Source organism: Gadus morhua, chromosome 17 (genome assembly GCF_902167405.1).
Source record: "Gadus morhua chromosome 17, gadMor3.0, whole genome shotgun sequence".
NCBI classification, from domain to species: domain Eukaryota; kingdom Metazoa; phylum Chordata; class Actinopteri; order Gadiformes; family Gadidae; genus Gadus; species Gadus morhua.
In genome coordinates, this window is record NC_044064.1 from 12,289,755 (window position 1) to 12,317,001 (window position 27,247).

The 27,247-nt window shown below is 48.0% G+C and overlaps 1 protein-coding gene across 4 annotated transcripts; it reads left to right on the plus strand.

Annotated features, from left to right (window-relative positions):
* The first annotated feature begins 804 nt into the window (after positions 1-804).
* clcn5b (chloride channel, voltage-sensitive 5b) lies at positions 805-27,247 on the plus strand. 4 transcript variants are annotated; one of them, XR_003973664.1, is made up of 17 exons: positions 1,265-1,692; positions 1,779-1,937; positions 11,195-11,361; positions 12,364-12,463; positions 13,053-13,240; positions 16,307-16,429; positions 16,810-17,016; positions 17,933-18,248; positions 18,750-18,925; positions 19,330-19,473; positions 20,908-21,094; positions 22,981-23,123; positions 23,630-23,779; positions 23,863-23,968; positions 24,053-24,269; positions 25,506-26,989; positions 27,074-27,247. XR_003973664.1 is itself a non-coding variant. In XM_030339020.1 (16 exons), the coding sequence occupies exons 2-16, from the start codon at positions 1,793-1,795 to the stop codon at positions 25,594-25,596; spliced, it is 2,460 nt and encodes an 819-aa protein (XP_030194880.1). In that variant the 5' UTR covers positions 805-1,143; positions 1,779-1,792; the 3' UTR covers positions 25,597-27,247. The 4 variants fall into 4 exon arrangements, 3 of the variants coding, with proteins under 3 accessions (XP_030194880.1, XP_030194879.1, XP_030194881.1); XM_030339020.1 differs by lacking the exon at positions 1,265-1,692 and adding an exon at positions 805-1,143 and having other exon boundaries at positions 25,506-27,247; XM_030339019.1 differs by having other exon boundaries at positions 25,506-27,247.

Below are 27,247 nucleotides of genomic sequence, written 5' to 3' on the forward strand. Positions count from 1 at the left end.
TTTTCCATTCTGATCAAGTCTGAGCTCAAAAAGGTCAGTGGTGCTTTTTTTCTGTACAAAACCATGTGGAGTATGTTAAATATATACAACTTTAGCCACATGTCACACACTATTTACTTTGCTTTGTGAGGTCATTCTTAAGTTCCATAAGAACATTGTAGAATATCAAAACAGATGTGTTTTTTTTGATGCGTTAAGTCAGAGTCTTATATTATCTGCTGGTTGGAAAGGAAACATAAGTTAAAAGTGTGATATTTGCATATTATTTAGGGCAGAGTGGGGACCGCAGATCAATGAGCTTCGGGATGTAAGACGACAAAGAAAGAAGTTGTAAGAAATTATTAGAAACAGTAATATCCGTTGGCAAGAACCCCCTCAATGCAAAAATATAAACTCTCATCATACGCTGCGGACAACGACCGCAAGGGGTCGCCATTTAACATTAAAAGGTGTGAACGTTTGTTCAGAATATATTTCATATTACAGCTTGACACAATGTCTCCAGTGACCACTCAACCACCAGGAAATTAGGTTTGAGAGAAAACTTACTAGAATTAGGTTCTGGTATTTAGATCAATTTAAATGGCGTTCAGTTTTACTTACAGATTGTTAGTCATGATTCTGCCAACAAAGAATATACAAGGTCGCTCATCCATGCTATAATGAACATCTGCAATCTGACTTTATTTTTATGTTGTGCATGATTAATCTAACGAGATGTGAAAAACATATGAATGCATCTACTAATTGTAGATGACCGATACATCAAACCGCTCCACTGATCCATCCGGGCAAGAGAACGATAACTCCGGCATCAACTGCTTTTCCATGCAGAGGAAAACACATTCTGGCGCCCGCAGAGCAATCTGGCAACTTTACATCACCGCAGCTTAACGAGACGATTCTTAACGCGATATCGATAATTACCTGTGCACAACCAAAACATCGTCCATGGCGGTTTTGATAACGCATCCCAGGGTTTAGAACAGTTGTTTTGAGGTTATTTCGGGGGAAGAATGACGTAGGATTTCCAAGGAAGGGGCGATCTGGAGCGATAAGTTTACGCCGCCGTCGACCGCAGGACCACTAAATCCGAGTGACTTGAGGCGTCTGGAGCGACACCACAGCGGCTTGTTTACAAAGGTAAGGCCGCCTGTCTTCACAGACACGCACACACACACACACACATATACACACACACACACACACACACACACACACACACACACACACACACACACACACACACACCGCAGTTAATCCACTCAGGCGATGAGTAACTTTGTTTTGCGAGAACGGAGTTAGCTAGCGCCCTAAGCTAACCAGTTCCCCAGCTCCCCGTGCTGATGCTGCAGCCTGCTGCTGGTCTACCTGATGTAGGGTTGCTATGAAGCGGCAGGAATCTGACCCAGTGCCCGTGAAAGAGACCTGGCCGACGTCATCGGGCTTCTAAACCACCGGCCTTCCTATTTCTGGCGGAAACAGTCGCTAGACTTCCTTAGTTGAGAAGAGAGACGAGCTGTCACTGCAGCGAGACACAGCGAGGGATCTACGCGCCGCGACCCTGGGGGCGTTTTGGCTTTATTTATGTAGTTTGAGTTGTTTTGTAGTGGTGTTAACGTGTTAAATCAGCGTTTTGTTTCAACATGTTTCGGTTCTGGAAGCGCGCAAATTGGAAATACACCATATTAGGTAGACACACACCGGGGTTGTAGGGGAGCAGAATAAGCAAAACACTGGAGCGGGGTCCTCTGCTGAGTCCGTGTTTGTGTTGATAGGAGGAGGCGAAAGGATGGACAACGCCGGGTACAACACGGGCAGCTTCGACGGTCTCCATCAGGTCAGCGACGACGTTGATGATGATGACGAGATGGTGGACATAGCTGGAGCTACGCTGGACTTCTCCAACACAGACGATGATCCTCCTCTGAACTCAGGTGAGGGTCTACCAGGGGCTGGACCAGGGTCCGCTCATGTTTTAGATGAGAGATCTGTCAACCAGACGGGATACGTTTACTCTAGACATATTGTTGTTCAACGGGTCCGTTTCTACAGTAAATAGTTGAGGTAAGGACTAGGGAGGGGGAGGTCAGCAACATCTGGACGCCAAGAGTTTATGATATTAAAAATGTTACTATAATTAAAAATGAATCATGTGACGTGAGTCACGGTGCGTTCATGTTTAAACCCGAGTTGTGTGAATGACTGAAGACATATGGTGTAACATGTGCATGTGGAGGTTGAACTGTGGGTAGTCATGGATTGCTGGAACTGCTTACAGATTAATTGGTAAATCGATGGTTTGAATTTGTCGAGTTTGTTTGAACAGTGCGCTTTGGGCCAGCAACAGTCCAGTGTTGTGGAAAGCAGGGACTATAGTTTGTGATGGAGTTCATGGGGACAACACCAGAGTCACGCAGAGTGGTAACGAAGGGTGTAGAGATGTCGGAACGTGGCGGTTGGTTTTGAGGAGGGGGTGCGCTGGCTGATAAGAGGAGTCTGAATATTGCAGGGAGAGGCACGAAAGCTTGGTAGAAATGAAGCGATTGTGGTCAGTTTGAGTCATCGGTTCCTCTATTACCTTTCTGTCTATACCCTCTTCTCCACTCCCTCTCCACAATTCTGTCTGTCTACCTACATCGGTCTCTGTATTTATAGTGGATGTTACTCCCTCTGTCTTCTGTACCTCTCCGTCTGTTTCTTTTTTTTCCATCTACCTACCTCACTGCTCTGCCTGACTCTCTCTCTCTCTCTCTCTCTCTCTCTCTCTGCCTCTCTCTCTCTGCCTCTCTCGCTCTCCACCCCATGGTATAGTTGTGATAATTGTGTTTACCACAGCGCTGTCCCAGTCACCATTCTGATGCCACTCTGATGTCACCGACCCAGAGTTCTAAGCATCGGCTTCCAAACAAACAAATCAGACTTTTTTTCCAAACCATGTCGTAATGTAGACAAACATAGATAAGATAAGTATGCGCTTTATGGACATAGTTGTAATTTTTACACACAAACTGTTATATGATGTGTACTCAGTCAACATATGTAAAAATGGGCATAATAAACCATGCTGTGGTCTTCCCAGTCTCTTTGAGGGCCTTTTTAAGATAGTGTGTGGTTGTTGAGCTGAGATTTGCCAAAATGACCGCAGATGCACAGTACATCATTCCAACAGTACACAGTACACTCAGAACAGTAGTCGTTTCTGATACTAAACTGTACAAAACTGCCATATTGACGATAAAATGTGTTCAAGCATATCCCTTCCCTTTTTTACAGCCCAAACTCAATATGTTATGGCTTATGAAAGGAGTTTAAATTTGGCTCATAAACGAAATTGGGACACATTCTGAATGGCTAGTGCAATAGGAAATGCATTCTCGTTCATGGTTAACTTTATGAATCCTATAATTCTGCCCGTCGATTGGTGATGACATAATGATTTGTAAATAAAATGCATTTATATAAAACTTCCACCCAAAGCGCTTTCCAATCATTGCCTAACAGGGACCCGCTCATACACCAACGGCGGTGTCAACCACGCCAGGCTGCAGTGTTGTTGTCGGGAGCAGTAATGCGTCTTGCCCATCCATTAGCTAGGAGGAGCCGGGGACTGCTTTAAGTCCTCACAACAGAAAAAACGAGTGTGATCTACTTGGGGGGGGTTCTTTACCAAGATGACCCCTTGGCCCTGACCCTCACCTGCTCCTTAATGACACACATCTGGAATTCTAAGCTACTTATTCACTTAATGTTAAATGAATGATCCACGATGGACACGAGAGACATTAATACAACTTTATGGCTGTGAAAACAAACCACACTCTGACACTCCAACCGCAACCCAGCAGCACATGTACTTTTGTTTTTGTCTGCCGCAGTGTTAACCCAGACACTTGCTGTCAGGTCATATCCTGCTCTGTGGCTTTGGGCTGAAACACAATAATGATCTTCCTTACTATCTGACTTACTTCCCTCCGCTCTTAGAGCAAAAGCTACCAATCTTCTTCTTCTTCTTCTTCTTCTTCTTCTTCATCTTCATCCTAAATTTCTCTGCTGAGATGAATAAAGTATACCTTATCTTTATCTTATCTTTTCTGATTGAATTAAAAGGGAAGAGATGGATACCACTGGACACCCAATAGGGCTCACAGGTGGACATCAACTAATAAACACACCCCATATCACGGCCCGACACAAATAAAATAAGGACCGTCGGAGACCGTGATGGGTTTGAGAGTTGCAGAAGGACATGACCTGCCTAACGGACATTTGTTATCTGGTTGTCGAGGTTGTAGCTTACCCACGGTTCGAGTCCCAGGCCTCCGGGGGCCACACCGGTCGGCCCGAGTTGCTCTGGGTAACCCGGGTGATGTCACAGGGACGTCCCTGTGACCGTCAGGGTCTCTGGTCTCAAGGTCCCTGGGGATAGGGAGGTTCTGACGGAGCCCCCAGGGGGCTCTGGGCTAGGCTTTGTTTATTTGTGTGGTCTGCTAAATAAGCTGAAGTGAGTGGAAGCAGTATAAGATGACGCAGGGCGGCAGAATTGATTTAGTATCAGCATCGGTATCACAAAGTACGCATGTGCAATGTTGACCTCTTAAAGGACTCAATGTTATGGTTATCATATGTCAGATATCTCAGGTCCCGCATCATGCGTTTCCGTTTGTATCACAACACACATTTGTCGGGTGAGACGGCAAGGAAGTTGCCAGCAACTGTTGCCTGATAAGCATGAACCTTGATCCCCTTTCTCTGAGCTTCACTCTGTATCTATTACATACCACCATTTAGACTACAAAGAAGAACACAAGTTCCGCAAGTTTCAATTCCTTCCAACGTCGTGCCGCACTCATTTTTAGAGTGAGCTGGCATGAAATGTGAACATTTCAGGGAGAAGAGCACTGGCCTTCAGGGCCGTAAAATATTCTCAATGCTCAATCACCTCAAGACTGAGGTTACCTGACCACAAGGATACAGCACTGCATGGCCTAACTCTCAAAGTGTGTGTGTGTGTGTGTGTGTGTGTGTGTGTTATTTCATTCCTTCGCACCACATCAATGAGAAACCACCTCAAACACCTTTTTGTTCTAATTCAACGTCACTTCCTTCCTGTTTCATGTCAGGTTCTGCGGTTCCCTTCTAGTGCCAGTTGTCTACCGAGAACTCCTTGTGAGGGGTTGCCAAGGCAACCTAGCTGGGGGTGGGGGAGGGGAGATGAAGTTGTGGCAGGTGCAGCTCTGTACTTGTTAAGTTCACCTGTAGCCTAGCGAGTAGAGAATGAGATGTCGACACACTTGTGTGTTATCCTGAGGTGACAACAACTCATCGAGACGTTATAACGGGGAGAAAGTGAAGACTGATTTATTATGTGTGTTGGAGGGCTCCCTTGGCAGAGTCGTAGAAGTAGTTGAGCAGAGACGTGGAGCATGAGGAAGTGGTTTCAAGTGACCCGTGCACATTCCTCCCTTTAGCTGTTGAAGGGAGAGATAAACCTGTAAGGGTGTATCTGCCCCCAAACTGGCGGCCATTGAGATACCGTATGCCTCATGTCAGAGCTTCAGGCCCCGTTCACACGAAGCCGATTTCATGGCGAAACCGCAAAGGTCTTGTACGGTTCGGCCTTCCGTACACACGAAGCCGGCGAATCCGCTGACCGAAACCGCAAACTTCTGAAACCACCCTCGGAGGTGGTTTCAAACCTACCCGGTTTCGTTTTGGATTCGTGTGTACGCCTGAAACCGACTGAAACCGCAAACCATGACGTCATCGCCCCACCCCTCGACCTCCTAGCCAATGGCTCTTAAGCCCGCGGAGTCTCAGAAATCACATGCGAGCATGCGCATAAGGGCTGCCCTTATGCGCATGCTCGCCTCTTCTTATTATTTCATTTCTTCTGGATTTCTGTACCAGAAGCAGCGCCCCTTATGGGCCTGGAATGTGTACTACAGCGTTTCTACAGATCTACCCGGTTTCGCTTGGCTTCGTTTTTACGGAGATACTTCGAAACCGGATAGATCGAAACCGTAACGGTTTCGCCCGTTTCGGCTTCGTGTGAACGGGGCCTCAGTGAAGCCTAAAAGCTGAAAAAGAAAAACAGCTTCCACGGTATGAGACTACAGATAGTCTAGGTGGAGCAAATAGTAGGTGCAGAGTGCGTGGATGATGGCTGGTTGAGGCAGCCTCACCTGGACACAGTCAGACTGATTGGACTCCAGGGCTGCACAGCTGTTGCAAATTGTGTCATCAATGTGCAAAGGTTAAACCAGCCATCATCGCCACACACGCTCTGAAGGGCTCTTCAGCATGGCAGCCTTCCCTCCTATGTATCATTAAACTCAACCTCGGCGAAAGACCGGTTCCAACGTCACCGCCCTGGGTCCTTGTTTGGGGAGGGCCACCTAGGTGCCGGACGGCCGTCACCAAGTTGGCGGGTAGCATAGACATTGCTACAGGCGGTCTGACTGTTTTTTTCAAGATTTGATGAAATTGCACGGTAGGACGTTGAAGAGAAAAACCACTGTGTCTGTTGTCGGTTGGATGATTGTTCCGATGTGACGATTCATACTCGCGTTGCAAAGGATCAGGGACCGGTTTCCCGAAACTTTCTTAAAGCCTTCTTAACGCTACATCAGATAGCAGACAGCAAAAAGCAAAGCAGTCTAAGCATAAACAGTATTATATAATAAGCTAAATAAACTATTCAAAATGTAGCTTTCATTTCAAAATGCCTATTTTCATAAATAATCAACAAGTCAGACACCTTTTTGTAAACAGAAAATCAATAGCCTAATTTGATCGGCTGCGACAGATGTAATCAAGGTTGTGATCTCCGCTGTTTATAAAATAATCTGTGTATAGGCTATGCTATGTTCGCCCATGGTTAAATAAATGTTTAGGCCTACTATAAGGTTTTCGAGCAATGTTTTATTTGCAAAGACTGCAATATTTTTTAGAACGCTGTCATGCAACTGCGCATGAAATGGAAAATCAATCTCGTGCTGCAATCGATTTCAGCACGTTCTTTCTGGACAGTGCCGTTTACTAACGACATAAGTAGTGTTTCCTAAGAAGACTCCTAAGAGACCGTTTGGGAACCACGCCTATAGAGGCAAATAACTTTGATAAGTTTAAACGTAGGAGTCTTCGTAGCGTGCTGAGAGTGAACGTTATCAGGAAATCGGGCCCAGCCCTGTATCTGAATCAGGACCACATAAGAGTTGACTAAGTCCGAATTGAAAGGATCGGATTAGATTTGTGCAGTTCTGACGAACACTGTTCTGAAGAGATCTGATCCGAGTCACGTATGAGCTAAAGATGTGGACGTCTTTTACTTGGAGAGTAAACAAGGACTAATAAGTCATTTAGAAGATTGCTTTCATCCAGACTTGCAGTGAATTCAGATACAGGTAGAGGTTAGGGGTTCTCTTGAGCTACGATGCCTACAGGTAACGCTATGACATCGGCCGGGATCAAACCCAGAACCTTTGATCTTGGAGTCAAACTTCTTTACTGCTAGGTGCTCCTGCTGGCTCTTTTGTTCATGCGTCGCCATAACTAAATCGCTAAGTCATCAGGGAGGAGATTAGATTCTCCCACAGATATGCAAGGTTTTGCAAGGACACCTTCCAGGCCACTTTCCCAGTAAACAATCTTGTCAGTGTACTAGTCAGCGAACCGTGCTGTCTAATGATTGGCCGGGAATGAGTCAGGGAGCTGGGCACGAGGTGACCGGGTCATCCGATCCATTCCATCTGGATATCTGTGTTCTACTGGAAGGGCCTGGTCACTTTAGTCAAACCCCCGGACCACAGGATGTACTGCCCTATATGGATCCGTAACCGATATTGGTCAATATTTGTGATCCATCCTATTGTTTATTAGAAGACCGGTTCCTTGAGAGCAACTGGGCATGCTCGGAGATCCTGTCAGTTGTTGTGACCCTCTGGACTCCCTTTGGGGGAAATTACATGTGCCGTTCCCATGGCGACCAGATCTATGAAAGGTTAAAGTTCATAGCCTCACTCAGGTGTGTGTGTGTGTGTGTGTGTGTGTGTGTGTGTGTGTGTGTGTGTGTGTGTGTGTGTGTGTGTGTGTGTGTGTGTGTGTGTGTGTGTGTGTGTGTGTGTGTGTGTGTGTGCACAGCTGTCATGTGACGAGGAGTCACATGGTAAGGGAGAGTTTCAGGTCCAACTTGTACAAGACGAACAGGAAACAAACCCATTGACTGTGCTGATGTCTCACCAAAATACCAGATTAGATTACACAGTCATGTTCCTGTCTTGAGCCTATCGGCTTTCCCAGCGGCCTTTAAAACATATGTCACCGGCGCTTTGATTTTATGATGTTTATTTATTTATTCAAGGATGTAATAAATCAATCACTTGATTTTGGATAGGAAGTGACCCCCGGTCAAACACGCAGGAAGTCCAGAACTCCCTCGGGTCACTCCCTCGTTCCCACAGGACTTCTACACGGTTTGAAATACCAACTCAATATATATCCGCCCTCTTTTCTGTGCAGTCAATCCATCGCAAGCTCAGCCCAATCCAAACCAATCACAGGTTTCACATTAAAGTACCTGCATTGAAAGATAACATCATGTGATCAGATTATTGCTGCCAGTGCTTGAGTTTGCCAATCATTAGCCTCGTGCCGACACCTTGACCAATGAGGAGCGGCGACCGTGACTTCTAAGTAAAGCCCTTTCGCAAGTACCGGGAGGTTGGGCCAGTTTACTTGATATTGTTTTGGCTCGTTGCACACAGTTTGTTTGTGTCTCGTTGTTCAGAGAATGAGACATGGATTGGGAAATCTGGAGCAAGAATCTGGACAAGGAGGATTTGGTCGTAAACGAGGCCGCTGTTGGTGAGTCTTTCGTGGTACTGGGGATCACTGGAACCCCTACATGCTCCCCAGGGGTAGGATCAAGAATCTGGGGTTGTTTTACATTGTAGCTGAGCCATGCCGGGTCATAGCACTCTGTGGCACCCTGAGAGGGCTCAGGGTGCAGACCTTGTGTAACTCCAGGCAGTAGGGACCAGGGGGGGTTAATTGCAGTTGTTCAGTCATTTTATGATGGCTCATAACCGCCAGCTGCATTCTGCAAGCTGTCATGAGTATTTGTGAGTTTGTTATTTGGTAATGTGTTTGGTGTTAAGTCCACCGGTGTGCTCCGCGTAGTAAATTAAATTCCTTCTGCTGTCCAAGCCTGTTAATCGGGAACACATCGGGACCATATGCCCCCCCCCCCCCCGTGTAAATAATCAAGACCACAGAGCAGATCAAACCATCCTGCAGCGCGTCCCCTGGGTCTGTAAACCCAGACCTTGGTCTATTTCTAGCTCTTGTGTTTCCTTCCTTCTCCTGTTGATGTTTATGAGAGGCCGTCAGCGTTATGGTGACCTATGTCTCTCTATCGCTGTCTCCCTCCGTTACTCTGTCCGTCTCTCGCTGAAGTTGCAAGCTTGTTCTCTCTCTGGCTCGCTCTCTCTCTCTCTCTCTGAGACATAGGATGAGAAAGACAGGGAAACTATCTTTCGAGTTGCCCTTTTGATGTTGGTAATCAGTTGCATTCCTCTCCTAAAGTCCTGTTTCTATCTCCCTATGAGATGCAATAGATAATTTAACAGAATAAAAAACAATGTAAACATTCATATTATACTGGTAGAGGCATTAGTTAAGGCTGTGTATACGTAATTACATGAAAGGTTAAATCTGAATCTCGTTCTCACTCTGTCTATCGCTCACCCTCTCCTTGTCTCCCTGTATATCCCTCTTTCTGACTACGTAGGTTTTTGTGCTGGTTTAAAGGGAAGGAAGTGTGAGTCACTGTTGTCGGTGATGAGCACAGTTTACGCGCAATGCTAATACTTGCGCAGTGTCGACATCTACTTAGAAAGGGCACTGAGCTAAGGCCAAGCTAACAGTGACTCCACATTGAATGGAGCCACCTACATTGAAGCAGAACAATGTAGCACGCTAAGCTACAGAAACTTAGCCAAAGCAGTTCACTACACCACAGCTTTGCTACTGAAAAGCTATTTGACTGAGGAATACAATACCACCGCGCGACTCAGGAATGTAGTTCAACTGGCAGTGACACTGCTGCCGAATACAGCCCACAACACCAACTACTAAGCTGTTGCTGTTGAGTGTAGTACTTATTTCACTTAGCTACTGCTTAGTGTATCGTCCTACTTATTTCACTTAGCTACTGCTGAGTGTATAACTTGTGTCACTGAGCTACTGCTGAGTGTGTTAACTTATGTCATTGCTCTGTTGAACTAAGACGCAGGCTCTCATTGACCTGCAGAACCTGAAATCCTACTATCGTATATTGCTCTATTTGCACAAATCGTAATGTTTGCAGAATCCCAACACGTGTCGTATCCGCAGTCCCAAATCGTTGAAATATCTTATCATAAGGTCCCTGTGGCAAATAAAGGGTTGCTGAACTTTACCTCGCGGTGCGACCCCAGTCTCCGGTATTTTAGGAGGAAGTCACGTGACGGACAACCGATTGATTAAATGCTGTGGTGGAAACATGGCCGTCTCAAGACCACCAGAAGATGATCCATCCCATAATAGTCCAGCAGTCCCACAGCTCTCACATGGTTACTTAGCAACAGGTTTGCTCAACCTTGCATGAAAGGTTCTGTACAAACACGGATTAATATTAATTTCCTCTGTGCTCCAACGCCGTGGTCGTACCACATTTCTGCGCTGGTTAATAATCTCTTTAAAGTTAACTCCCCTCAGCAGATTCCGTAAGCCTGTGTATAATGTCTTTTATAAGGGGTTGTATAATGTATTTCATAAGGTGTTTGTGACGGGGCCACGGTCATGTGTTAGCGTTTAAATGGCTTGGCTTTAAACCTTGTGGGACGACCTCTTTTCTAAACCCAGTGTAGAAGGCAAAAGTGCAACGCGATCCTGTCAATTATCACCGTGTCTGGAGACGCCGATTGGCTTGAGATGTTGAAAGGTGAAAGGCTGCTGTAAATGTTTTGTTTAATTCGTTTAACATATGTCCTGTGACCGTATCGTTTTCCGTCAACTTGACAGACCGGTCTCGAGTGTTTCGGTTTAAGTTCAGACAGCGAGCCGAGTCGGCCATGTTGGATCCAACATGGGCAACGCTCGGGTCAGTTTCCTAATAGGGCACTCGACATAACCCTGTTGGCTCTCTCCACAGGGGGCTATGAGGAGCACAGTCCGGGCAGGGGGATGAATGGGGCGGGGGGCCCCACTGCCATGATGGACCCTCTGGAGGACCCCGTCCCCGGGGTGGGCACCTACGAGGACTTCAACACCATCGACTGGGTCCGGGAGAAGAGCAAGGACCGAGACCGCCACAGAGAGGTAGGTGTGTGTGTGTGTGTGTGTGTGTGTGTGTGTGTGTGTGTGTGTGTGTCTCTTTCTGTGTGTGTGTGTCTTTCTGTCGCTATCCGTTGGTCTCTCTTCTCCTTGTGTCCGTGCGTGTGTTTGTCTGTCTGTCTATATCATCTGTCATGGTGTCATTCCAATTGGTATCTCTCTGTGTCTGTTGTCTCTAGTGGTTTGTCTGTGTCTGTCTGTGTGTGTGCTCGGGGGCTAGTATTGAACCTTAGATTATACCTGTTGAACACTAATGACTGTTTAGCGGGTCTCGCATCACATCTCTAAGTGTTGGAAGCTTTTCATGGCATAATCCTCCGTGACACTGCTTTGTATGTCGGTCTACACAGAGCCAGTTCCGTACACATGAGGTGTATGGGAAACTATAGTGGCTATGCTATAAGGCATATTATATAATTTGGATAATTCTTTGAACCGAATGGAAATCTTAACCCAAAAAATGTACTTAAAGAGTTGATAAAAATCCTATCAAAGAACGGTAATCTGCGGAGAGAGGTCATTCAACACGACAAGCACACAAAGATACCCGCGCTGAAGGGAGCCCCGAACAGGGGCTATACCCCAGTATAGAGCAGGGACGACATGCTTAAGGCCCAGCTCTTGATAAGGGCACCCCTACTCCCTTGGGCCATCCAGGATGTAGGGTCATGGTACAGCCATAAAAGTGCAAAGGATGTTTACATCCCGCCCCCCCCCCAAAGGGTGGTACGCGCCACGCAAACTTTGAAGTGTTTACTACACATGATAACTCAGGGTCCACCTGTCTTGGCATCTGGAGAATATCCTGTCTAAAGGAAACTGACATTACAATATTTCAATAGATACCTGTGTAAAAGTCATTGTGTCGCTCTAATAGCTCACGTTGAGCTCCGTTCAGCAGGCATTGTAGCGCTCAGGTGGCTCAAAGCCCGGACCTGTTGTCCCGTTGTTGAATGGAGGTCATTGGACTGTGTGTTGTCTCTGTAGATCACCAGTAAGAGTAAGGAGTCGATGGGAGCCCTGCTCCACAGGATCAGCGATGCCTTCTCGGGGTGGCTGCTGATGCTGCTGGTGGGACTCATGTCAGGTAACTCCCCCACACACACACGATGGAGGGCTTGTTTCATGCCCTGGGGTTACATTGTCGTTCGTTGTGTGCGCGCACTGCCTAAAGATGGGTTAACTCGCATATATTTACAAGCACATATAATTTGTGTCTCTCTCTTTGCACATACTTTGTGCATTTTGAATACATAGCTGTATCCAGGTGTACCGTTTTATACGTGGTTGGTTGTGACACGGTAAGGAGGCAGTAAACCGTTGTCCTGCCATAAACTACTGTGGTGACATTAACGACGACAGCAGTGTTATCGTTGTGTACACAGCATTGTACTGCATTGGGTCTGCTCCGGCCCGATGATGTAATGATGAATGGCTATTTCCAGCGGTGCGTGTTTGGCTTTGGCTTACTTTTGCGTATCAATGCAAAGTAGCTGATGTTCGTCATTCTAATATCGCTGGCTCAAAGTCTCATTTGACGGCATGAATGAATAGCAGTCTATGCTTCCTGCCCCCTGGTTGCGTGTGCCCATCTGCTGTGACGTTACCCAGAAACCTGTTTTATAAAGACGTGTCCGTCTCTCCCCCTCTCCCCCCCCCCCCCCCCTCTCCCCCAGGCGCCCTGGCAGGAGGGATCGATATCTCGGCCCACTGGCTGACGGACATGAAGGAGGGCGTGTGCCTGAACGGCTTCTGGTTCAACCACGAGCACTGCTGCTGGACCTCCAACGAGCCCACCTTCAAGGAGCGCGACAAGTGCCCCGACTGGAAGAGCTGGGCGGAGCTCATCGTGGGGACCGGCGAGGTACGGGACCCACTCATTCACCTGTCAGTCACTCAGTCACCTGTCAGTCACTCAGTCACTCATTCCCCTGTTCAGTCACCTGTCAGTCACTCAGTCACCTGTCAGTCACTCAGTCACCTGTCAGTCACTCAGTCACCTGTCAGTCACTCAGTCACCTGTCAGTCACTCAGTCACTCATTCCCCTGTTCAGTCACTCAGTCACCTGTCAGTCACTCAGTCAGTCAGTCACCTGGGGTCTCATTTATAAAACTGTGCGTGGGATCGTTACTAAAAATGTGCGTACGCCAAGAAGCCAAGTTTTGCGTGCGCCAAAAAATATTCGGATTTATTAAACACTGCGTACGCACACCTGTACGCAATCTTTGCTTTATAAATCACATACTGACTACAATTGTGCGCAGCTGTATCAGCTTCACGTTCCGCCCTCTACATGCCCCTTTTTAACCATAAATGGTCAATGCAAATGACCTCATGAATGCGATCTGCATATAAAACAGACTCAGATGCCGGTATTATGTCTTGTTGGAAACAATGGCAGAAGTACTGAGAAAATCAAAAAAGCGAAATTTCACGGAGGTTGAAGTGGAGACACTTGTGGGTGAGATGGAGGCCCGAAAGGTAGTTTTGTTCGGCGGTCACGGGATTGGGATCGCCAACAACAAAAAGCAGAGTGAGTGGCAACATGTTGCTGCAGCAGTGAACTCTGTCAGTAGCACGGAGCGCACTGTCCCAGAATTAAAAAAAGAAGTGGTCTGACATAGAGTTACATATTTTTATGTAGCCTACCAATAAATCGTTATGGTTCCTAAATACCCTCTCCCTCCGAATCCTGCCATTTGCATGGTCCGCCAGAAGTGCCATATGGTGCAGCATTACCACGGCGCTCACCTCTGTATTTATAGGGTTACGGTAATAAGACTGACGAGAACTCCTTGGATAATCAGTTTGTAATCACCCACGTAAAATGTTCTTGAACATAACCCCTTTTTAATGGCTGATTTGATTGGTGAGGATAGGAACCAAGATCGACCGGTAGATCGAGAGCTTTGCCTTGCGGCTCAGCTCTCTTTTCGTTACAACGGTGCGGTAAAGCGAACGCAATACCGCCCCGGCTGCTCCGATTCTCCGGCCAATCTCACGCTCCATACCCTCACTCGCGAACAAGACGAGACCCCGAGGTACTTGAACTCCTTCACTTGGGCTAAGGATTACAGGTGTTTACAGTGTCACATAAAATTATTATGTTATTGACACATTTTGGACAGATGCTCTATTCCATGCAGTCGCGCCGTCAGTGGACAGTATGGAGTGACGGGATTAAATATAGAGAATTTCTTTTTATTTCTATTCTAAGGAGATATTTCTGGAGTTATAACTGAGAAATAACGCAGTGGATTTAAATTATTCTGATTAGGATTTAACGCATGATACGGGTTGAAATTAAATTTATGAAGGGCGATGATAAAACATAATCGTTCTTCTCACTCTGCAATTCTTCGGTCTGACTTCACTTCACCACCACACCGTCTGTGTCGCCAATTCTCCTTTTCATCCAAACCATGCGTACGCATGGGTCAGAGTTTGCTTAGGGCTGCGCACATTTTCCCGTCAAGTTGGTTTTTTATAGATCACAACCTTGGCGTGAAAAGTCACGTACGCAACTTTCAGCCCCGTTTTGTGCGTACGCAACGGTTATAAATGAGACCCCTGTTCAGTCACTCAGTCGCCTGTGCAGTCACACAGTCACCTGTTCAGTCTGTCAGTCACTCAGTCACCTGTCAGTCACACAGTCACTCCTTCCCCTGTGCAGTCACTCAGTCAGTCTGCGCTTACTTCCTCACTCACTAACTTATGCAGTACTCCTTGCTTTACACAAGTGAAGTTATTGAATGTTTTCAGAAATATTGTGTGCCTTATTGCTTAAGATAGATTAATCATGTAAATGCCAAAAATTTACCTGTGCGATTTTTTTCAAACGTTTTTGCAATGTAATGATGGGCTATATTTTGCATGGATTGATTTGTTTTAATATGTAAGTAGCTGGTGTTTAAACAAACTACTGCCGCCAGTAACAATTTCAACAATTAAAATATTTACCACAGGAGCAATATTAAAAAGCGGAGGCGGAAGCACTTCCACACTAGCAAAGTCGTTCCAAACTCTGAACGCTACAAACGCTAGGCAGCACTCTAGCCAGCACTGTAGCCTCATCTCCATAGGACGCGACTAGCAAGGAAGTGAGGAACAGCCAGTGTCAACAGTCGACCACCTCAAACACGTGTTGGTGGCTGTGAGAGACTTGAGTGGCGTTGTGGCGCCCACTAGTGGTGGCCCCCTGTCATAACACGCCCACACCAAGGCTCAGTCCGGTCTGCTGTCCATATGTTGGGACTCTTTGCGGCGTGTTTTAAGTGCTTTCATATTGAGAGGATGTTGACAATCCTGCTTGTCATTGTTTGTTTGTGTACTGAAGTGGTTTTTCGTATGATCTTTTCTCCACTTTGTATTCAGCGGACGATTTAGTCCAATGGGACGTAGTGAATTATTTTAGATTCATGTCATTAAGGAATCTGGTAGGGCTTAGGGGGCATCTTGCTCAGCGATGCCTACAGGTAGACTGTGGACATTGGGAATAGAGCCCACAACCTTTTGGATCTGAGTCCATACTATTACCTTCCCCTGTCGTGACTCGTGAGGCGACGTGGTAAATGACGGGATGTTATGGTCTATACATGTATAGTTGATATAACATGTTGTGTTTTCTTCACATGGCGGACTCCCCTAATGACCTGATGTTATGTTCTATGTATAGTTAATATAACATGTGTGTTCTCTACAGGGAGGCTTCTCCTAACGACCTGATGTTATTTTCTATATACGTATAGTTAATATAACATGTTGTTTGTTCTCAGGGAGGCTTCTCCTAATGACCTGATGTTAGGTTCTATATACGTATAGTTAATATAACGTGTTGTGTTCGTTCTCTACTGGGAGTTCCCCCCTAACTACCAGATATTATGTGGAATACGTGAAGTTAATATAACATGTTGTGTGTGTGCTCCACAGGGAGGCTTTGCCTACGTGGTGAACTACATGATGTTCATGTTCTGGGCGTTGCTCTTCTCCTTCCTGGCCGTCACCCTGGTCAAGTCCTTCGCCCCCTACGCCTGTGGCTCTGGAATACCAGAGGTACGCACACACACGCAGACACACAAACACAAAAACACGCGCACGTTTACTCACACACACACGCTGACTCACACAAACACACACACACACCCCGATAGAGTTAATAGTCTTCCTATATATATATATATATATATATATATATATATATATATATATATATATATAAATAAATACCAAATAAAGTTGAATTGAATACCCATGGTGATGCTCTTTGACTCCACATGGATTATGATTGTGGAGTAGAGATCCTGATCAGTACCTTCCATTCATTTGCATTCCTTCATTGTTGATGTTCACGATCGTCCAATCAGAACAGGCCAGGTGGACGGGTGATTCCACCTCATCCGGCCTTTGTTTTCTCTCCGCCCCCCCTCCCCCAGATCAAGACCATCCTGAGCGGCTTCATCATCCGCGGCTACCTGGGCAAGTGGACCCTGATCGTGAAGACCATCACCCTGGTGCTGGCCGTCTCCTCGGGCCTCAGCCTGGGCAAGGAGGGCCCGCTGGTGCACGTGGCCTGCTGCTGCGCCAACATCCTCTGCCACCTGTTCACCAAGTACCGCAAGAACGAGGCCAAGAGGAGAGAGGTGGGCGGGGCCGCTGGCTCAAGGGGGGGTGGAGGCGGGGCCTATTGTTGGTTTACTGTCCCAGTGGACGGGGGCTGGGGGTAGAGGCGGGGCCTATTATTGGCTTACTGTCGTAGAGGCAGGGCTTATTGTTGGTTAGGTTGGTTCAGTTCTGTTTGGTTCCTAGTTTTTCTGGTCGGTGTTGGTTTTGGCAGATTTCCTTTGGTCGGTTTCGGTTAGGAGCAGTCTGGTCTGTTTTTAGTTTATTATTCATTTATAGGACCCTATATTTGTATTAGTAAGTCAAGTTAATTTATTTGGATAGCCCTTAGTCACAGTCCCAGTCTCAAAGGGCTTTGCAGGCCGTATGTTTATGACACCCCCTAACCCCAGCCCCCCAAAGGGAAATACAAAAAGCCCCTTAATTAGGAGGAAGAAGAGTCCGATTCTAGGAAGGAATGCAGAGCGGGGGATGATCCCCTCTTCCCTCCAGGGAGGGTTGGGGGCGCAACGGGGGCCATAATCAACAAACCTAATATTATGACAAGCAGACTTTTCAAAAAGTCATTGAGAAACATTAGACAATAGTGGTGCTGGGCGGTGAGCAAGCTGGGGGCCAACATGGGTGTCCAGTCTCCTTCACCGCACTGAAACAGAGACAGGATGAGGGTTTGACGCGGCGGGCCGGCCAGGAGCACGGAGGCCACCTCTAATCTAGACCCCGTCAGCAGCAGGGGAAGGCTGGGGCCGACCGACACGTGGATTTAGCTCTAACGAGGGCCGAGGCGTCGTTTAGCTTTAAGGACACGTCTGTTGTTACAACTGAGCTAGGACCTTCATAGGAACTAGGAGTCGAAGGGTCTCCACCAAGAACAATGTCCTCTGTGTGCCCGCGTCACTGGTGACGCCAGCTGAAGACCCGCCCCCTCCGTCCTAGGTGCTGTCGGCGGCGGCGGCGGTGGGCGTGTCCGTGGCCTTCGGCGCGCCAATAGGAGGAGTCCTCTTCAGCCTGGAGGAGGTGAGCTACTACTTCCCGCTGAAGACGCTGTGGCGCTCGTTCTTCGCGGCGCTGGTGGCGGCCTTCACGCTGCGCTCCATCAACCCCTTCGGGAACAGCCGCCTGGTGCTGTTCTACGTGGAGTTCCACGCGCCCTGGCACCTGCTGGAGCTGGGGCCCTTCATCCTGCTGGGCATCTTCGGCGGCCTCTGGGGGGCGCTGTTCATCAGGGCCAACATCGCCTGGTGCCGGAGACGTGAGTGGGGGCGGGGGTGGGACTGTGGGACTGTGGGCCTGGGGGTGGTGGGTGGTGGTGGGTGTTTTTTGTATGGATAGGTAACCAGATGGTGTTGGAAGTAGAGTTCTTTGGACCACTCTGTTGATGTTTGTGTCTCTCTCTCTCTCTCTCTCTCTCTCTCTCTCTCTCTCTCTCTCTCTCTCTCTCTCTCTCTCTCTCTCTCTCTCTCTCTCTCTCTCTCTCTCTCTCTCTCTCTCTCTCTCTCTCTCTCTCTCTCTCTCTCTCTCTCTCTCTCTCTCTCTCTCTCTCTCTCTCTCTCTCTCTCTCTCTCTCTCTCTGCTCTTCCATCTTTACTGTGCTCTCCCTTCTCCCATCTCTTGCTTTCTCTTGTTTGCTTTTCTCCCGGATTCTCCCTCCCTCTGTCATCCTCCTTCCTGTCCACATCTGTCTCATCTCTCCATAATTCACTTTCTTTATAAATCTCTCTGTCTCTCTCTCCCCCACCCTCCCCGTCTCCAGGTAAGACCACCCTCCTGGGCCACTACCCCATCGTGGAGGTGCTGGTGGTGGCCGGGGTGACGGCGCTGGTCTCCTTCCCCAACAGCTACACCCGCATGAGTGGAGCGGAGCTCATCAAGGAGCTCTTCAACGACTGCTCCCTGCTGGACTCCTCCCAGCTCTGTAGATACAAGCAGGTACCCCCACGCCCTCGCCCTCCCTGTCCCGTCCCCATCCCCATTGCCTTTGTTTTTTTTAAGTATATTTATTTTATTCATTAAATGTTTTGTACAGCTGGATGCATATTTCACATACATTATTTTCGTTTTATGTGTTTTTTAGAGGGGAAATTTCAAAGCTCTCAGTTAAAAAGTGTAATTTTGAGAGAGAAATGCTGAATAAATGCGTCATGTTTTCAAACTCAAACATAATCGTTTGAAGAATCTGGATTTCAACACTGACCAAAATAATGGTGGATATGATTACCTCCAGGATCGGTCCGACCTACTGTCTGATCTGGGGCAGTGTGGGGTGCACTCGGCTGTGGTCGGCTGTGTGTTTACGTGTACGCGCGTCGGTTCTCTCTCCGTCTCCCCCCCAGGACACCAACGCCACCGCGGGGACCAGTGCGGGCAACGGTCTGGCAGACCGCCCGGCGGACTCGGGTCTCTACACCGCCCTCTGGCAGCTCTCCCTCGCCCTGCTCTTCAAGATGGGCATCACCGTGGTCACCTTCGGCATGAAGGTTGGCACAAGCGCACACACACACACACAGATACATGCATGAGGGTTGCAACAGGCACACACGGATACATGCATGAAGGTTGCAACACACACACTCTCACGCGCACGCACACACACACACAGAACAGCTGTCTCCGAACATCTAGAGATCAGAGATCTCCACTTGTCTGTACCTTGTCAATACTAGGCGGGTGTGTTTCAAAGTACTTAGTCGCAGGCCAAAGACCCTTCCAGTGAGTCCGGTTGCAGTCGTTGAGGTAGCATGTCAGCCAGGTCGTCTTTCTCTAGTCGGGGATACAGACTACAACCTGGTTCCACAAGACTGTCCTGTATTGGAGATCTTTTTGAATTTTATTGACTTTAAGCTTTATTATCGGACTCGGGTCCATAAAATATACATATAGGACAGGACACGTTTTTTTATGTGCAGGTGTTAGTCATTTTATGCATGGCAACTTTGGTCTCCTCAACTTCTCACTACACTTTGGGCAAAGCTTTGAAATGTCTTAATATATACAATGAATCATTCTTCTGTGTTTGAACACAACTGTGAAATGGTCTGTGTACCACTGAAACAGCTGTGTATTGTGTTTCCTTGGGTGTATCTGCTTTGATTAAAGCCATTCATTTCATGATTCACCACCGCCTCTCTCTCTCTCTCTCTCTCGTCTCTGTCTGCATCTTGGTCTCTCCTTGCCAGTCTTAAGCAACATCGGTTCACAGAGTTTATGGAATCATAATTAAGTAACAATTACTCTTACGACAATGATGAAATGGTTAATGCACAACATAAATAATGAATGACTACAATAAAAAAATTAGTACAAATAAACAAACTCCCCCTCTCTCTCTCGGCCTCACTCTATCTCCATCTTTCCTTTCTTTGATCCCTTTACCTCCCACTCTCGTCTCTGGTTTCTGTCTCGCATTCTTCCTCTTTTTTCTTCCTCTCTCACCGATCTCTCTTCCTCCCCATCCCTCACTTGCTCCTTTCATCCTTCATCCCTCTCTGTTGCCATCGGCCTGCCTCATTCTTACTCCCCCGGCCTTCTCCACCTCCTCTGCTACCCGCTAGTTCTCTCTCTCTTCCTCTTCCACTCTTACCCCCTGCCACCTCCTCTCCCTCCCCCTGCCACCGCCTCTCCCTCCCCCTGCCACCTCCTCTCCCTCCCCCTGCCTCCTCCTCTCTCTCCCCCTCCCTCCTCCTGTCTGTCTGTCTCTCTCTCTCTCTCTCTCTCTCTCTCTCTCTCTCTCTCTCTCTCTCTCTCTCTCTCTCTCTCTCTCTCTCTCTCTCTCTCTTTCTCTTTCTCTTTCTCTTTCTCTCTCTCTCATTACTTTATTGGCAGCATAAACACTCCCGGAGCACACAGCGACCTAACATGAAGCCTCCCCCGGCCCACCCCACCCTAACGCGTGCCGTGCCCCCCACCTCCAGGTGCCCTCGGGTCTGTTCATCCCCAGCATGGCGGTGGGAGCCATCGCCGGGCGGCTGCTGGGCGTGGGCATGGAGCAGCTGGCCTACTACAACCACGACTGGGCCATCTTCCGGGGCTGGTGCACGCCCGGCGCCGACTGCATCACGCCGGGCCTCTACGCCATGGTGGGCGCCGCCGCCTGCCTCGGTGAGGGAGAGACACCCCCCCCCCCCCCCCTCTCCGTCTTTGTCTTCCCGCCCTCGGGCGATGTCGCTCCCGACGTGAGCAACGCCGTTGACCCCAGACTGACCCTCGCTCAAGAGTGAGACGCTTATAACTCGGGCTGCGTGTGCTTTGATTCGCTTTGCGTTGACTCCCGTGAGAGCAGAACATCCGATCACCGCTCCAGAGCTCCACTTCACACATATTCCATGTCAGGCAGCGTTAGGCTTTTATTAAGTATCGCTCGGTCTGTGGACCAACCAGGGCGAGGGTAAAGCAAACCAGGCCTTGGCCCGGCCTAGAAGGGCAGTCACCCGGTCCAGATCTGATCGTCTGCTTATTGAATTACACGCCATCGGCCTGAGAGCTCCACATTAGATTATGCATCTGATCCACGGAATAAACGGGCAAGACTTTGTCAATTTCAAACATTTTATTTTTTTAATTTTTTTATTTTCCTACGGAAGGGGATGCTGATAAACTATTTACAACATTAAAACAAGACGCTTGTCCTGCTAGTCCAGAAAAGACACGCTGGCTACATTTACTTCCCCTTTCTGGTCTGCTTTGTTCGTGTTTCGGTTATGGCTTCAAAGGAAGTGTCGGTTAATGACTGAAGCGTTTGGACGTCGCCCTGGAAGAGACTCTGTGCTTGTCGAGGGAGAATGATTACTTCTGTTTGCCGTTTTACAGACCCATTTCTCCTCATTTTTAAACCAGGCTAAGACCGTCACGGGGCCTGGCTGGTTCCAATTGAGTTATTTAGCCAACACATCTAGCCTAAGGGACATGAAGTCAGGTTATGTAATTAAGGAGCAGGTAGGGGTTAGACGGTGAACACAGAGACAGGTCATTAAGGAGCAGGTAGGGGTTAGACAGTGAATACAGAGACAGGACATTAAGGAGCAGGTAGGGGTTAGACAGTGAATACAGAGACAGGTCATTAAGGAGCAGGTAGGGGTTAGACGGTGAACACAGAGACAGGACATTAAGGAGCAGGTAGGGGTTAGACGGTGAACACAGAGACAGGTCATTAAGGAGCAGGTAAGGGTTAGACAGTGAATACAGAGACAGGTCATTAAGGAGCAGGTAGGGATTAGACAGTGAATACAGAGACAGGACATTAAGGAGCAGGTAGGGGTTAGACAGGGAATACAGAGACAGGACATTAAGGAGCAGGTAGGGGTTAGACAGTGAATACAGAGACAGGTCGTTAAGGAGCATGCAGCCTCTGACTGGTTCTGTTCCAGTGCTCGGTAGACTGGCAGTAAGCGATACTGCTGTTGAAGGAGTTGTGGGTTAGTTGTGGGTTATTCCCTAGGGAGTTGTCCACAGGGAACACAGAGGATTGGTGTCAGAGAGGAGGCCAGATAGAGCGGCCGTGCCAAACCATGTCAAACCTGGGATCCAATAAAGGACGCTTCCTCTTGTGGTTGGGCAGCAGTATGTGGTGGAGACCAATTATAAACCGCTGAATGCAGGATGCTGTGAGTGGTTGTATATCTCTTCTTGCACAAGAAGACCTAGAGGTGAAATTTGGGTTTGGACCCATAACCTTATGGCTTCCAAGCGGGTCGCGGGCCACAACATTCCTTTTTTCTAATGTATTTATGTATTCTCCATGTCTTGCATAGACGTTCACCATTTAGATATTGGGACGTCAGGACATATAACGGGATGTTTGTGATCCTTTTTGGCCTCATGGTCAATCACGGGTTCAACACACAGGTTTTACACGTTGTTTCCCGGTCCCACTGCCAACAATAGTTTTGCCATCGATTAATCAATCAATCCGGTTTTTGCTGCCTTGCCTGATGGCTTGCGGTCACTTGTGGAGGATCCTAACGCGCGCGTGTGTCTCCCCCCTGCAGGCGGTGTGACCCGTATGACGGTGTCCCTGGTGGTCATCATGTTCGAGCTGACCGGGGGTCTTGAGTACATCGTCCCCCTCATGGCCGCCACCATGACCAGCAAGTGGGTGGCGGACGCCTTTGGGCGCGAGGGCATCTACGAGGTAGGGGGGGGCTGTGGGGTGGTCTCCGCTGGGGTCGCAGTTAAGATCAGGGTCGATCTTGGATTACATCCAGAGGAGAGATGTGGGTGTCCCGGCACAATTACAGGACAGAAAGTAAAAATAGAAGAGGAGGAACGAGAGCTATGCCCAGAGAGGAGGAGGAGGGAGGAGAGGAGGGAGGAGGAGGGAGGAGAGGAGGGTGGAGGGAGAGAGTGGATCAGGGGAGAGGAGGGTGGATGAGGGAGGAGGAGGAGGAGGAGGAGGGGGGGGGAGAGGAGGGTGGATGAGAGGGGAGATGAGTTCTCAAGGGGGACAGAAAGTTGGAGACAAAAAGGAAAACGAGAAGTGCCTGCTGAGAAAGCTCGAAGGATGGGGAATTATTTTTTATTTTTTATTAGTGTCTATCTTAAGAAAGATGGTTTAAGAATCATAAGTTGTTCCTGGATGGGAGCTGGTGGGGGGGGGTAGGTGGCAGCGTCTGACCCCAGGGCGGTGTCTCTGTGCAGGCCCACATCCGGCTCAACGGCTACCCCTTCCTGGAGCCCAAGGAGGAGTTTGAGCACAAGAGCCTGGCGGTGGACGTGATGCGGCCCCGGAGGGCGGACCCCGCCCTGGCCGTGCTCACCCAGGAGGGCATGACCGTGGAGGAGGCCGAGGTAGGACGGACACTCACTCACTCACTCACTCACTCACTCACTCACTCACTCACTGTACATGACTCGTGTCTGTGTGTGTGTAGGCTCTGGTGGCCAGCACCCGCTACAGTGGGTTTCCCGTGGTGGTCTCCCAGGAGTCCCAGCGGCTGGTGGGCTTCGTCCTGCGCAGAGACCTCCTCATCTCCATCGGTAGGAGGAGCTTGTGGTTATAGTTAGTGGGCCTCATGAAGTCCACTCAGCGGGCCTAACGGCTTCTCACCCCCCCCCTCCCAGACAACGCCCGTCAGCGGCAGGAGGGCGTGGTCTCCTCCTCCCAGGTGCTCTTCACGGAGCACCCCCCGGCGCAGGCGGCGGACGCCCCGCCCCCGGTGCGTCTGCGCTCCCTCCTGGACCTGAGCCCCTTCACCGTGGCCGACCACACGCCCATGGACATCACCGTGGACATCTTCCGCAAGCTGGGCCTCAGGCAGTGTCTGGTCACGCACAACGGGTGGGCACGCACGCACACGCACGTACACACGTGTGCAGACACGGGCACGTGCATGGAGACGCAAATCCCAGAAATGCAACATAGTCATATGTTGCGTTGGGGTAGTTACTCAAAAAAAAGTAATTAGTTAATTATTACTAGTTACTTCTGTAAATTGTAATGAGATTACTTCACTAGTTACTGCATTTGAAAAGTAACTTCACTACTTATTACTTTACTTTCCCGTTTCTTAATTTACTGTAGATACATGGACAAACATCATAGCCCTATCATCACTTAGTGTTTATTGTAGAAATCTATACAAAATAGCATATAAAACCATATGAAAGAAAAATACCCCTGTCTGCACAAAAAAAATGCCTCACTGTAAAATCCACAAACAACAGGATAAAGTAGGCTATGGTGAGGTCAATCAGTAGCAACACACAAGTTACAAAACACAGGCTTTGGGAAACATGAGAACAAAAATTGAGTGGTCAAAAAATATATAAAAAGGTCACTTTATCCCATACAATTAAAACAGAAATGCACTTAAGCGGCGGGGACACATGCTGTTACTTTATGTGGTCCAAAGGCTGAATGAACCTGATCTATTTTGCAAGCTATGACATTGTAAGTTTGTCTTTCTCCTTCACCCTCTTGCAGGCAAGAGCAGCCTTCTCAAGTTTTAAAGTAATGCTGTCTATCCAGTGCACCGTCATTCCTTATGAGGCACCGAAATGTGCATTCTTATTCGATCTCGTTACAACCGTTTACGTCGGAACCGGTTCCCTACTGGAACTAAGTTTCGGTGCTCAACCCTATTCCTGAGTAACTTTTGTTGTTGGTGGACCAAATGTCCGCGGTGTTGGACACATGATCCAGGAAGGACTCGAAAATAATTTTGAGCTTCGATTCCATGTCGGTAAGCTAATGGGAAAATGTTTTCCTGTCGGATGTTGGCTAGCCAGTCGCGGATATTTTATCTTAGTTACCGATATTTTAAATGAAATGCGCTACTTTACTTCGTTACCCAAAAAAGTTATATCGTTACTGTAACACGTTACTCCCAACACTGGTCATACGTTACCCCGAAACGTGCACACATGCAGGTGTGTCCGAGGTCGTTGCTCACAATCTCTTATATTCTTTCTCTTTCTCTTTTTCTTTCTTTCTTTCTTTCTTTCTTTCTTTCTTTCTTTCTTTCTTTCTTTCTTTCTTTCTTTCTTTCTTTCTCTCTCCCCCCCCCCCCCCCAGGAGGTTGCTGGGCATCATCACTAAGAAAGACATTCTGAAGCACATGGCCCAGATGGCCAACAGAGACCCCGACTCCATCCTCTTCAACTGATCTGCGCCTCCTGTTCCTCCTCCATCAGCTCCTCATCCTCCTACTCCTCAAGGGTCTGAGCTGGGTGGTCTTTCTAAGGAGCCGGTTTCTAAGCGGACTCAAAGCAACAAAGAGATGGACTTTCCACTTTGAATTTTTTGACAAATTGGTAAAATGGACGCAGTCTTTTTCGCTTTTTTTTTGCTAGACGGGAAACTCCCCGAGCTAACCAGGAAGCTGTTTCTCATTAGTGTGTGTGTGTGTGTGTGTGTGTGTGTGTGTGTGTGTGTGTGTGTGTGTGTGTGTGTGTGTGTGTGTGTGTGTGTGTGTGTGTGTGTGTGTGTGTGTGTGGGGGGACAGCATGTGGTGTGCTGGTAATCATCTGGTCTCCACGACGACGTCATGTTTGTTTCATCTGCCGACCAGTGGGACAATCCAAAGACTGTTTGGATTACTTTCAGTGGTGAAAGAACGTTTGTCTCTATATATATATATGTGTTAGTCTCTTTTCTGTCTCCCTTTCTTTTTGTCTGTGACTTTTGTCAAAAGGACGTCGGTTTTGACTTGGTTTGATGGGTGGCCAATGAAGGAGAAAAGGAATATAGAGGGAAGGAGGGGACAATAAACAAGGGAAGGAAGAGAGGAACAAAGGTGAACATGAAGAAGATACTTCCCAAAGAAGGAGAGGAGGGAGGGAACATACAATGAGGGAGGAGAGAAGACAAGGAAATGAGGAGAGGAAACATAAACTTGGAGGAGGGGGATTGAAAGGTGTTCTAAAAGGGAGGGCTAGACCTCCAGGCTGCCGTCCTCCCTCCCTCCCTCCCTCCCTCCCTCCCTCCCCGAGTGGACATGCCCAGACACGACTATCTCTGCTGGGCAGACGCTTCAACCCCCTCTCCCCCGACTCCACTCCATCTCTGGTTCTCAGGCTCAGGAGACAAGAGGATCCTACAACACACACACTTACACTCCTAAACTAACCTTTGTGCAAACCTACACACACACACACACACACACACACACACACACACACACACACACACACACACGGTAAAGACTATTTGACAGCCTGGGAACTATGCAGGAAACAAAGAATGTCTCTTCCCTGAGCTCTGCAATATGACACACACATTCTCACTCACACACACACACTCACACTCACACACACACATTCTCACACACACACATTCTCACACACACGCATTCTCACACACACACATTCTCACACACACACACGCTTTGAAGGGCTAACCACACTTAAATTATCTAAATGTAAAGAAATTGTTCTGTGTATGTTCCACTAAATTATTCCACTGAATGCCGCTGTGGGTTGTGTCTCTGTGTCTGGGTGTGTGGTGTTTGGGATCGGGGGCTCTCTGTCAAGACGGGGTCCTGGCCGGTTGAGAGGGAGGTGAGTGGGCGTGACGAATACTGCCAGATTTCAGTGATTGTCTTCGCCGGGAAGACTCATATTTTGTGTTTTTCCTCTTTCCAGGATATTTGAAATACTCCCTCCTCATGTTGGGATGAACGTTTAAAACTATTGAAGGAGTTTTGACCATTATGAAGATGGAGAAAGAGGACCTTTTTATGGACTCAAGTCGTGAAATGCATTGTGATTCACAAGTACCCTGCAAGTGATGAATAAATAACTTAAAACGACCTGTAA

Excerpts from the sequence above, each read along its gene's own strand:
- clcn5b (XM_030339019.1), top strand. The coding sequence starts at position 1,647 with ATGTTTCGGTTCTGGAAGCGCGCAAATTGGAAATACACCATATTAG. Across the intron at positions 1,693-1,778 it reads TTGGAAATACACCATATTAG|GAGGAGGCGAAAGGATGGAC; the intron begins GTAGACACACAC and ends TTGTGTTGATAG. Across the intron at positions 24,270-25,505 it reads TGTCTGGTCACGCACAACGG|GAGGTTGCTGGGCATCATCA; the intron begins GTGGGCACGCAC and ends CCCCCCCCCCAG.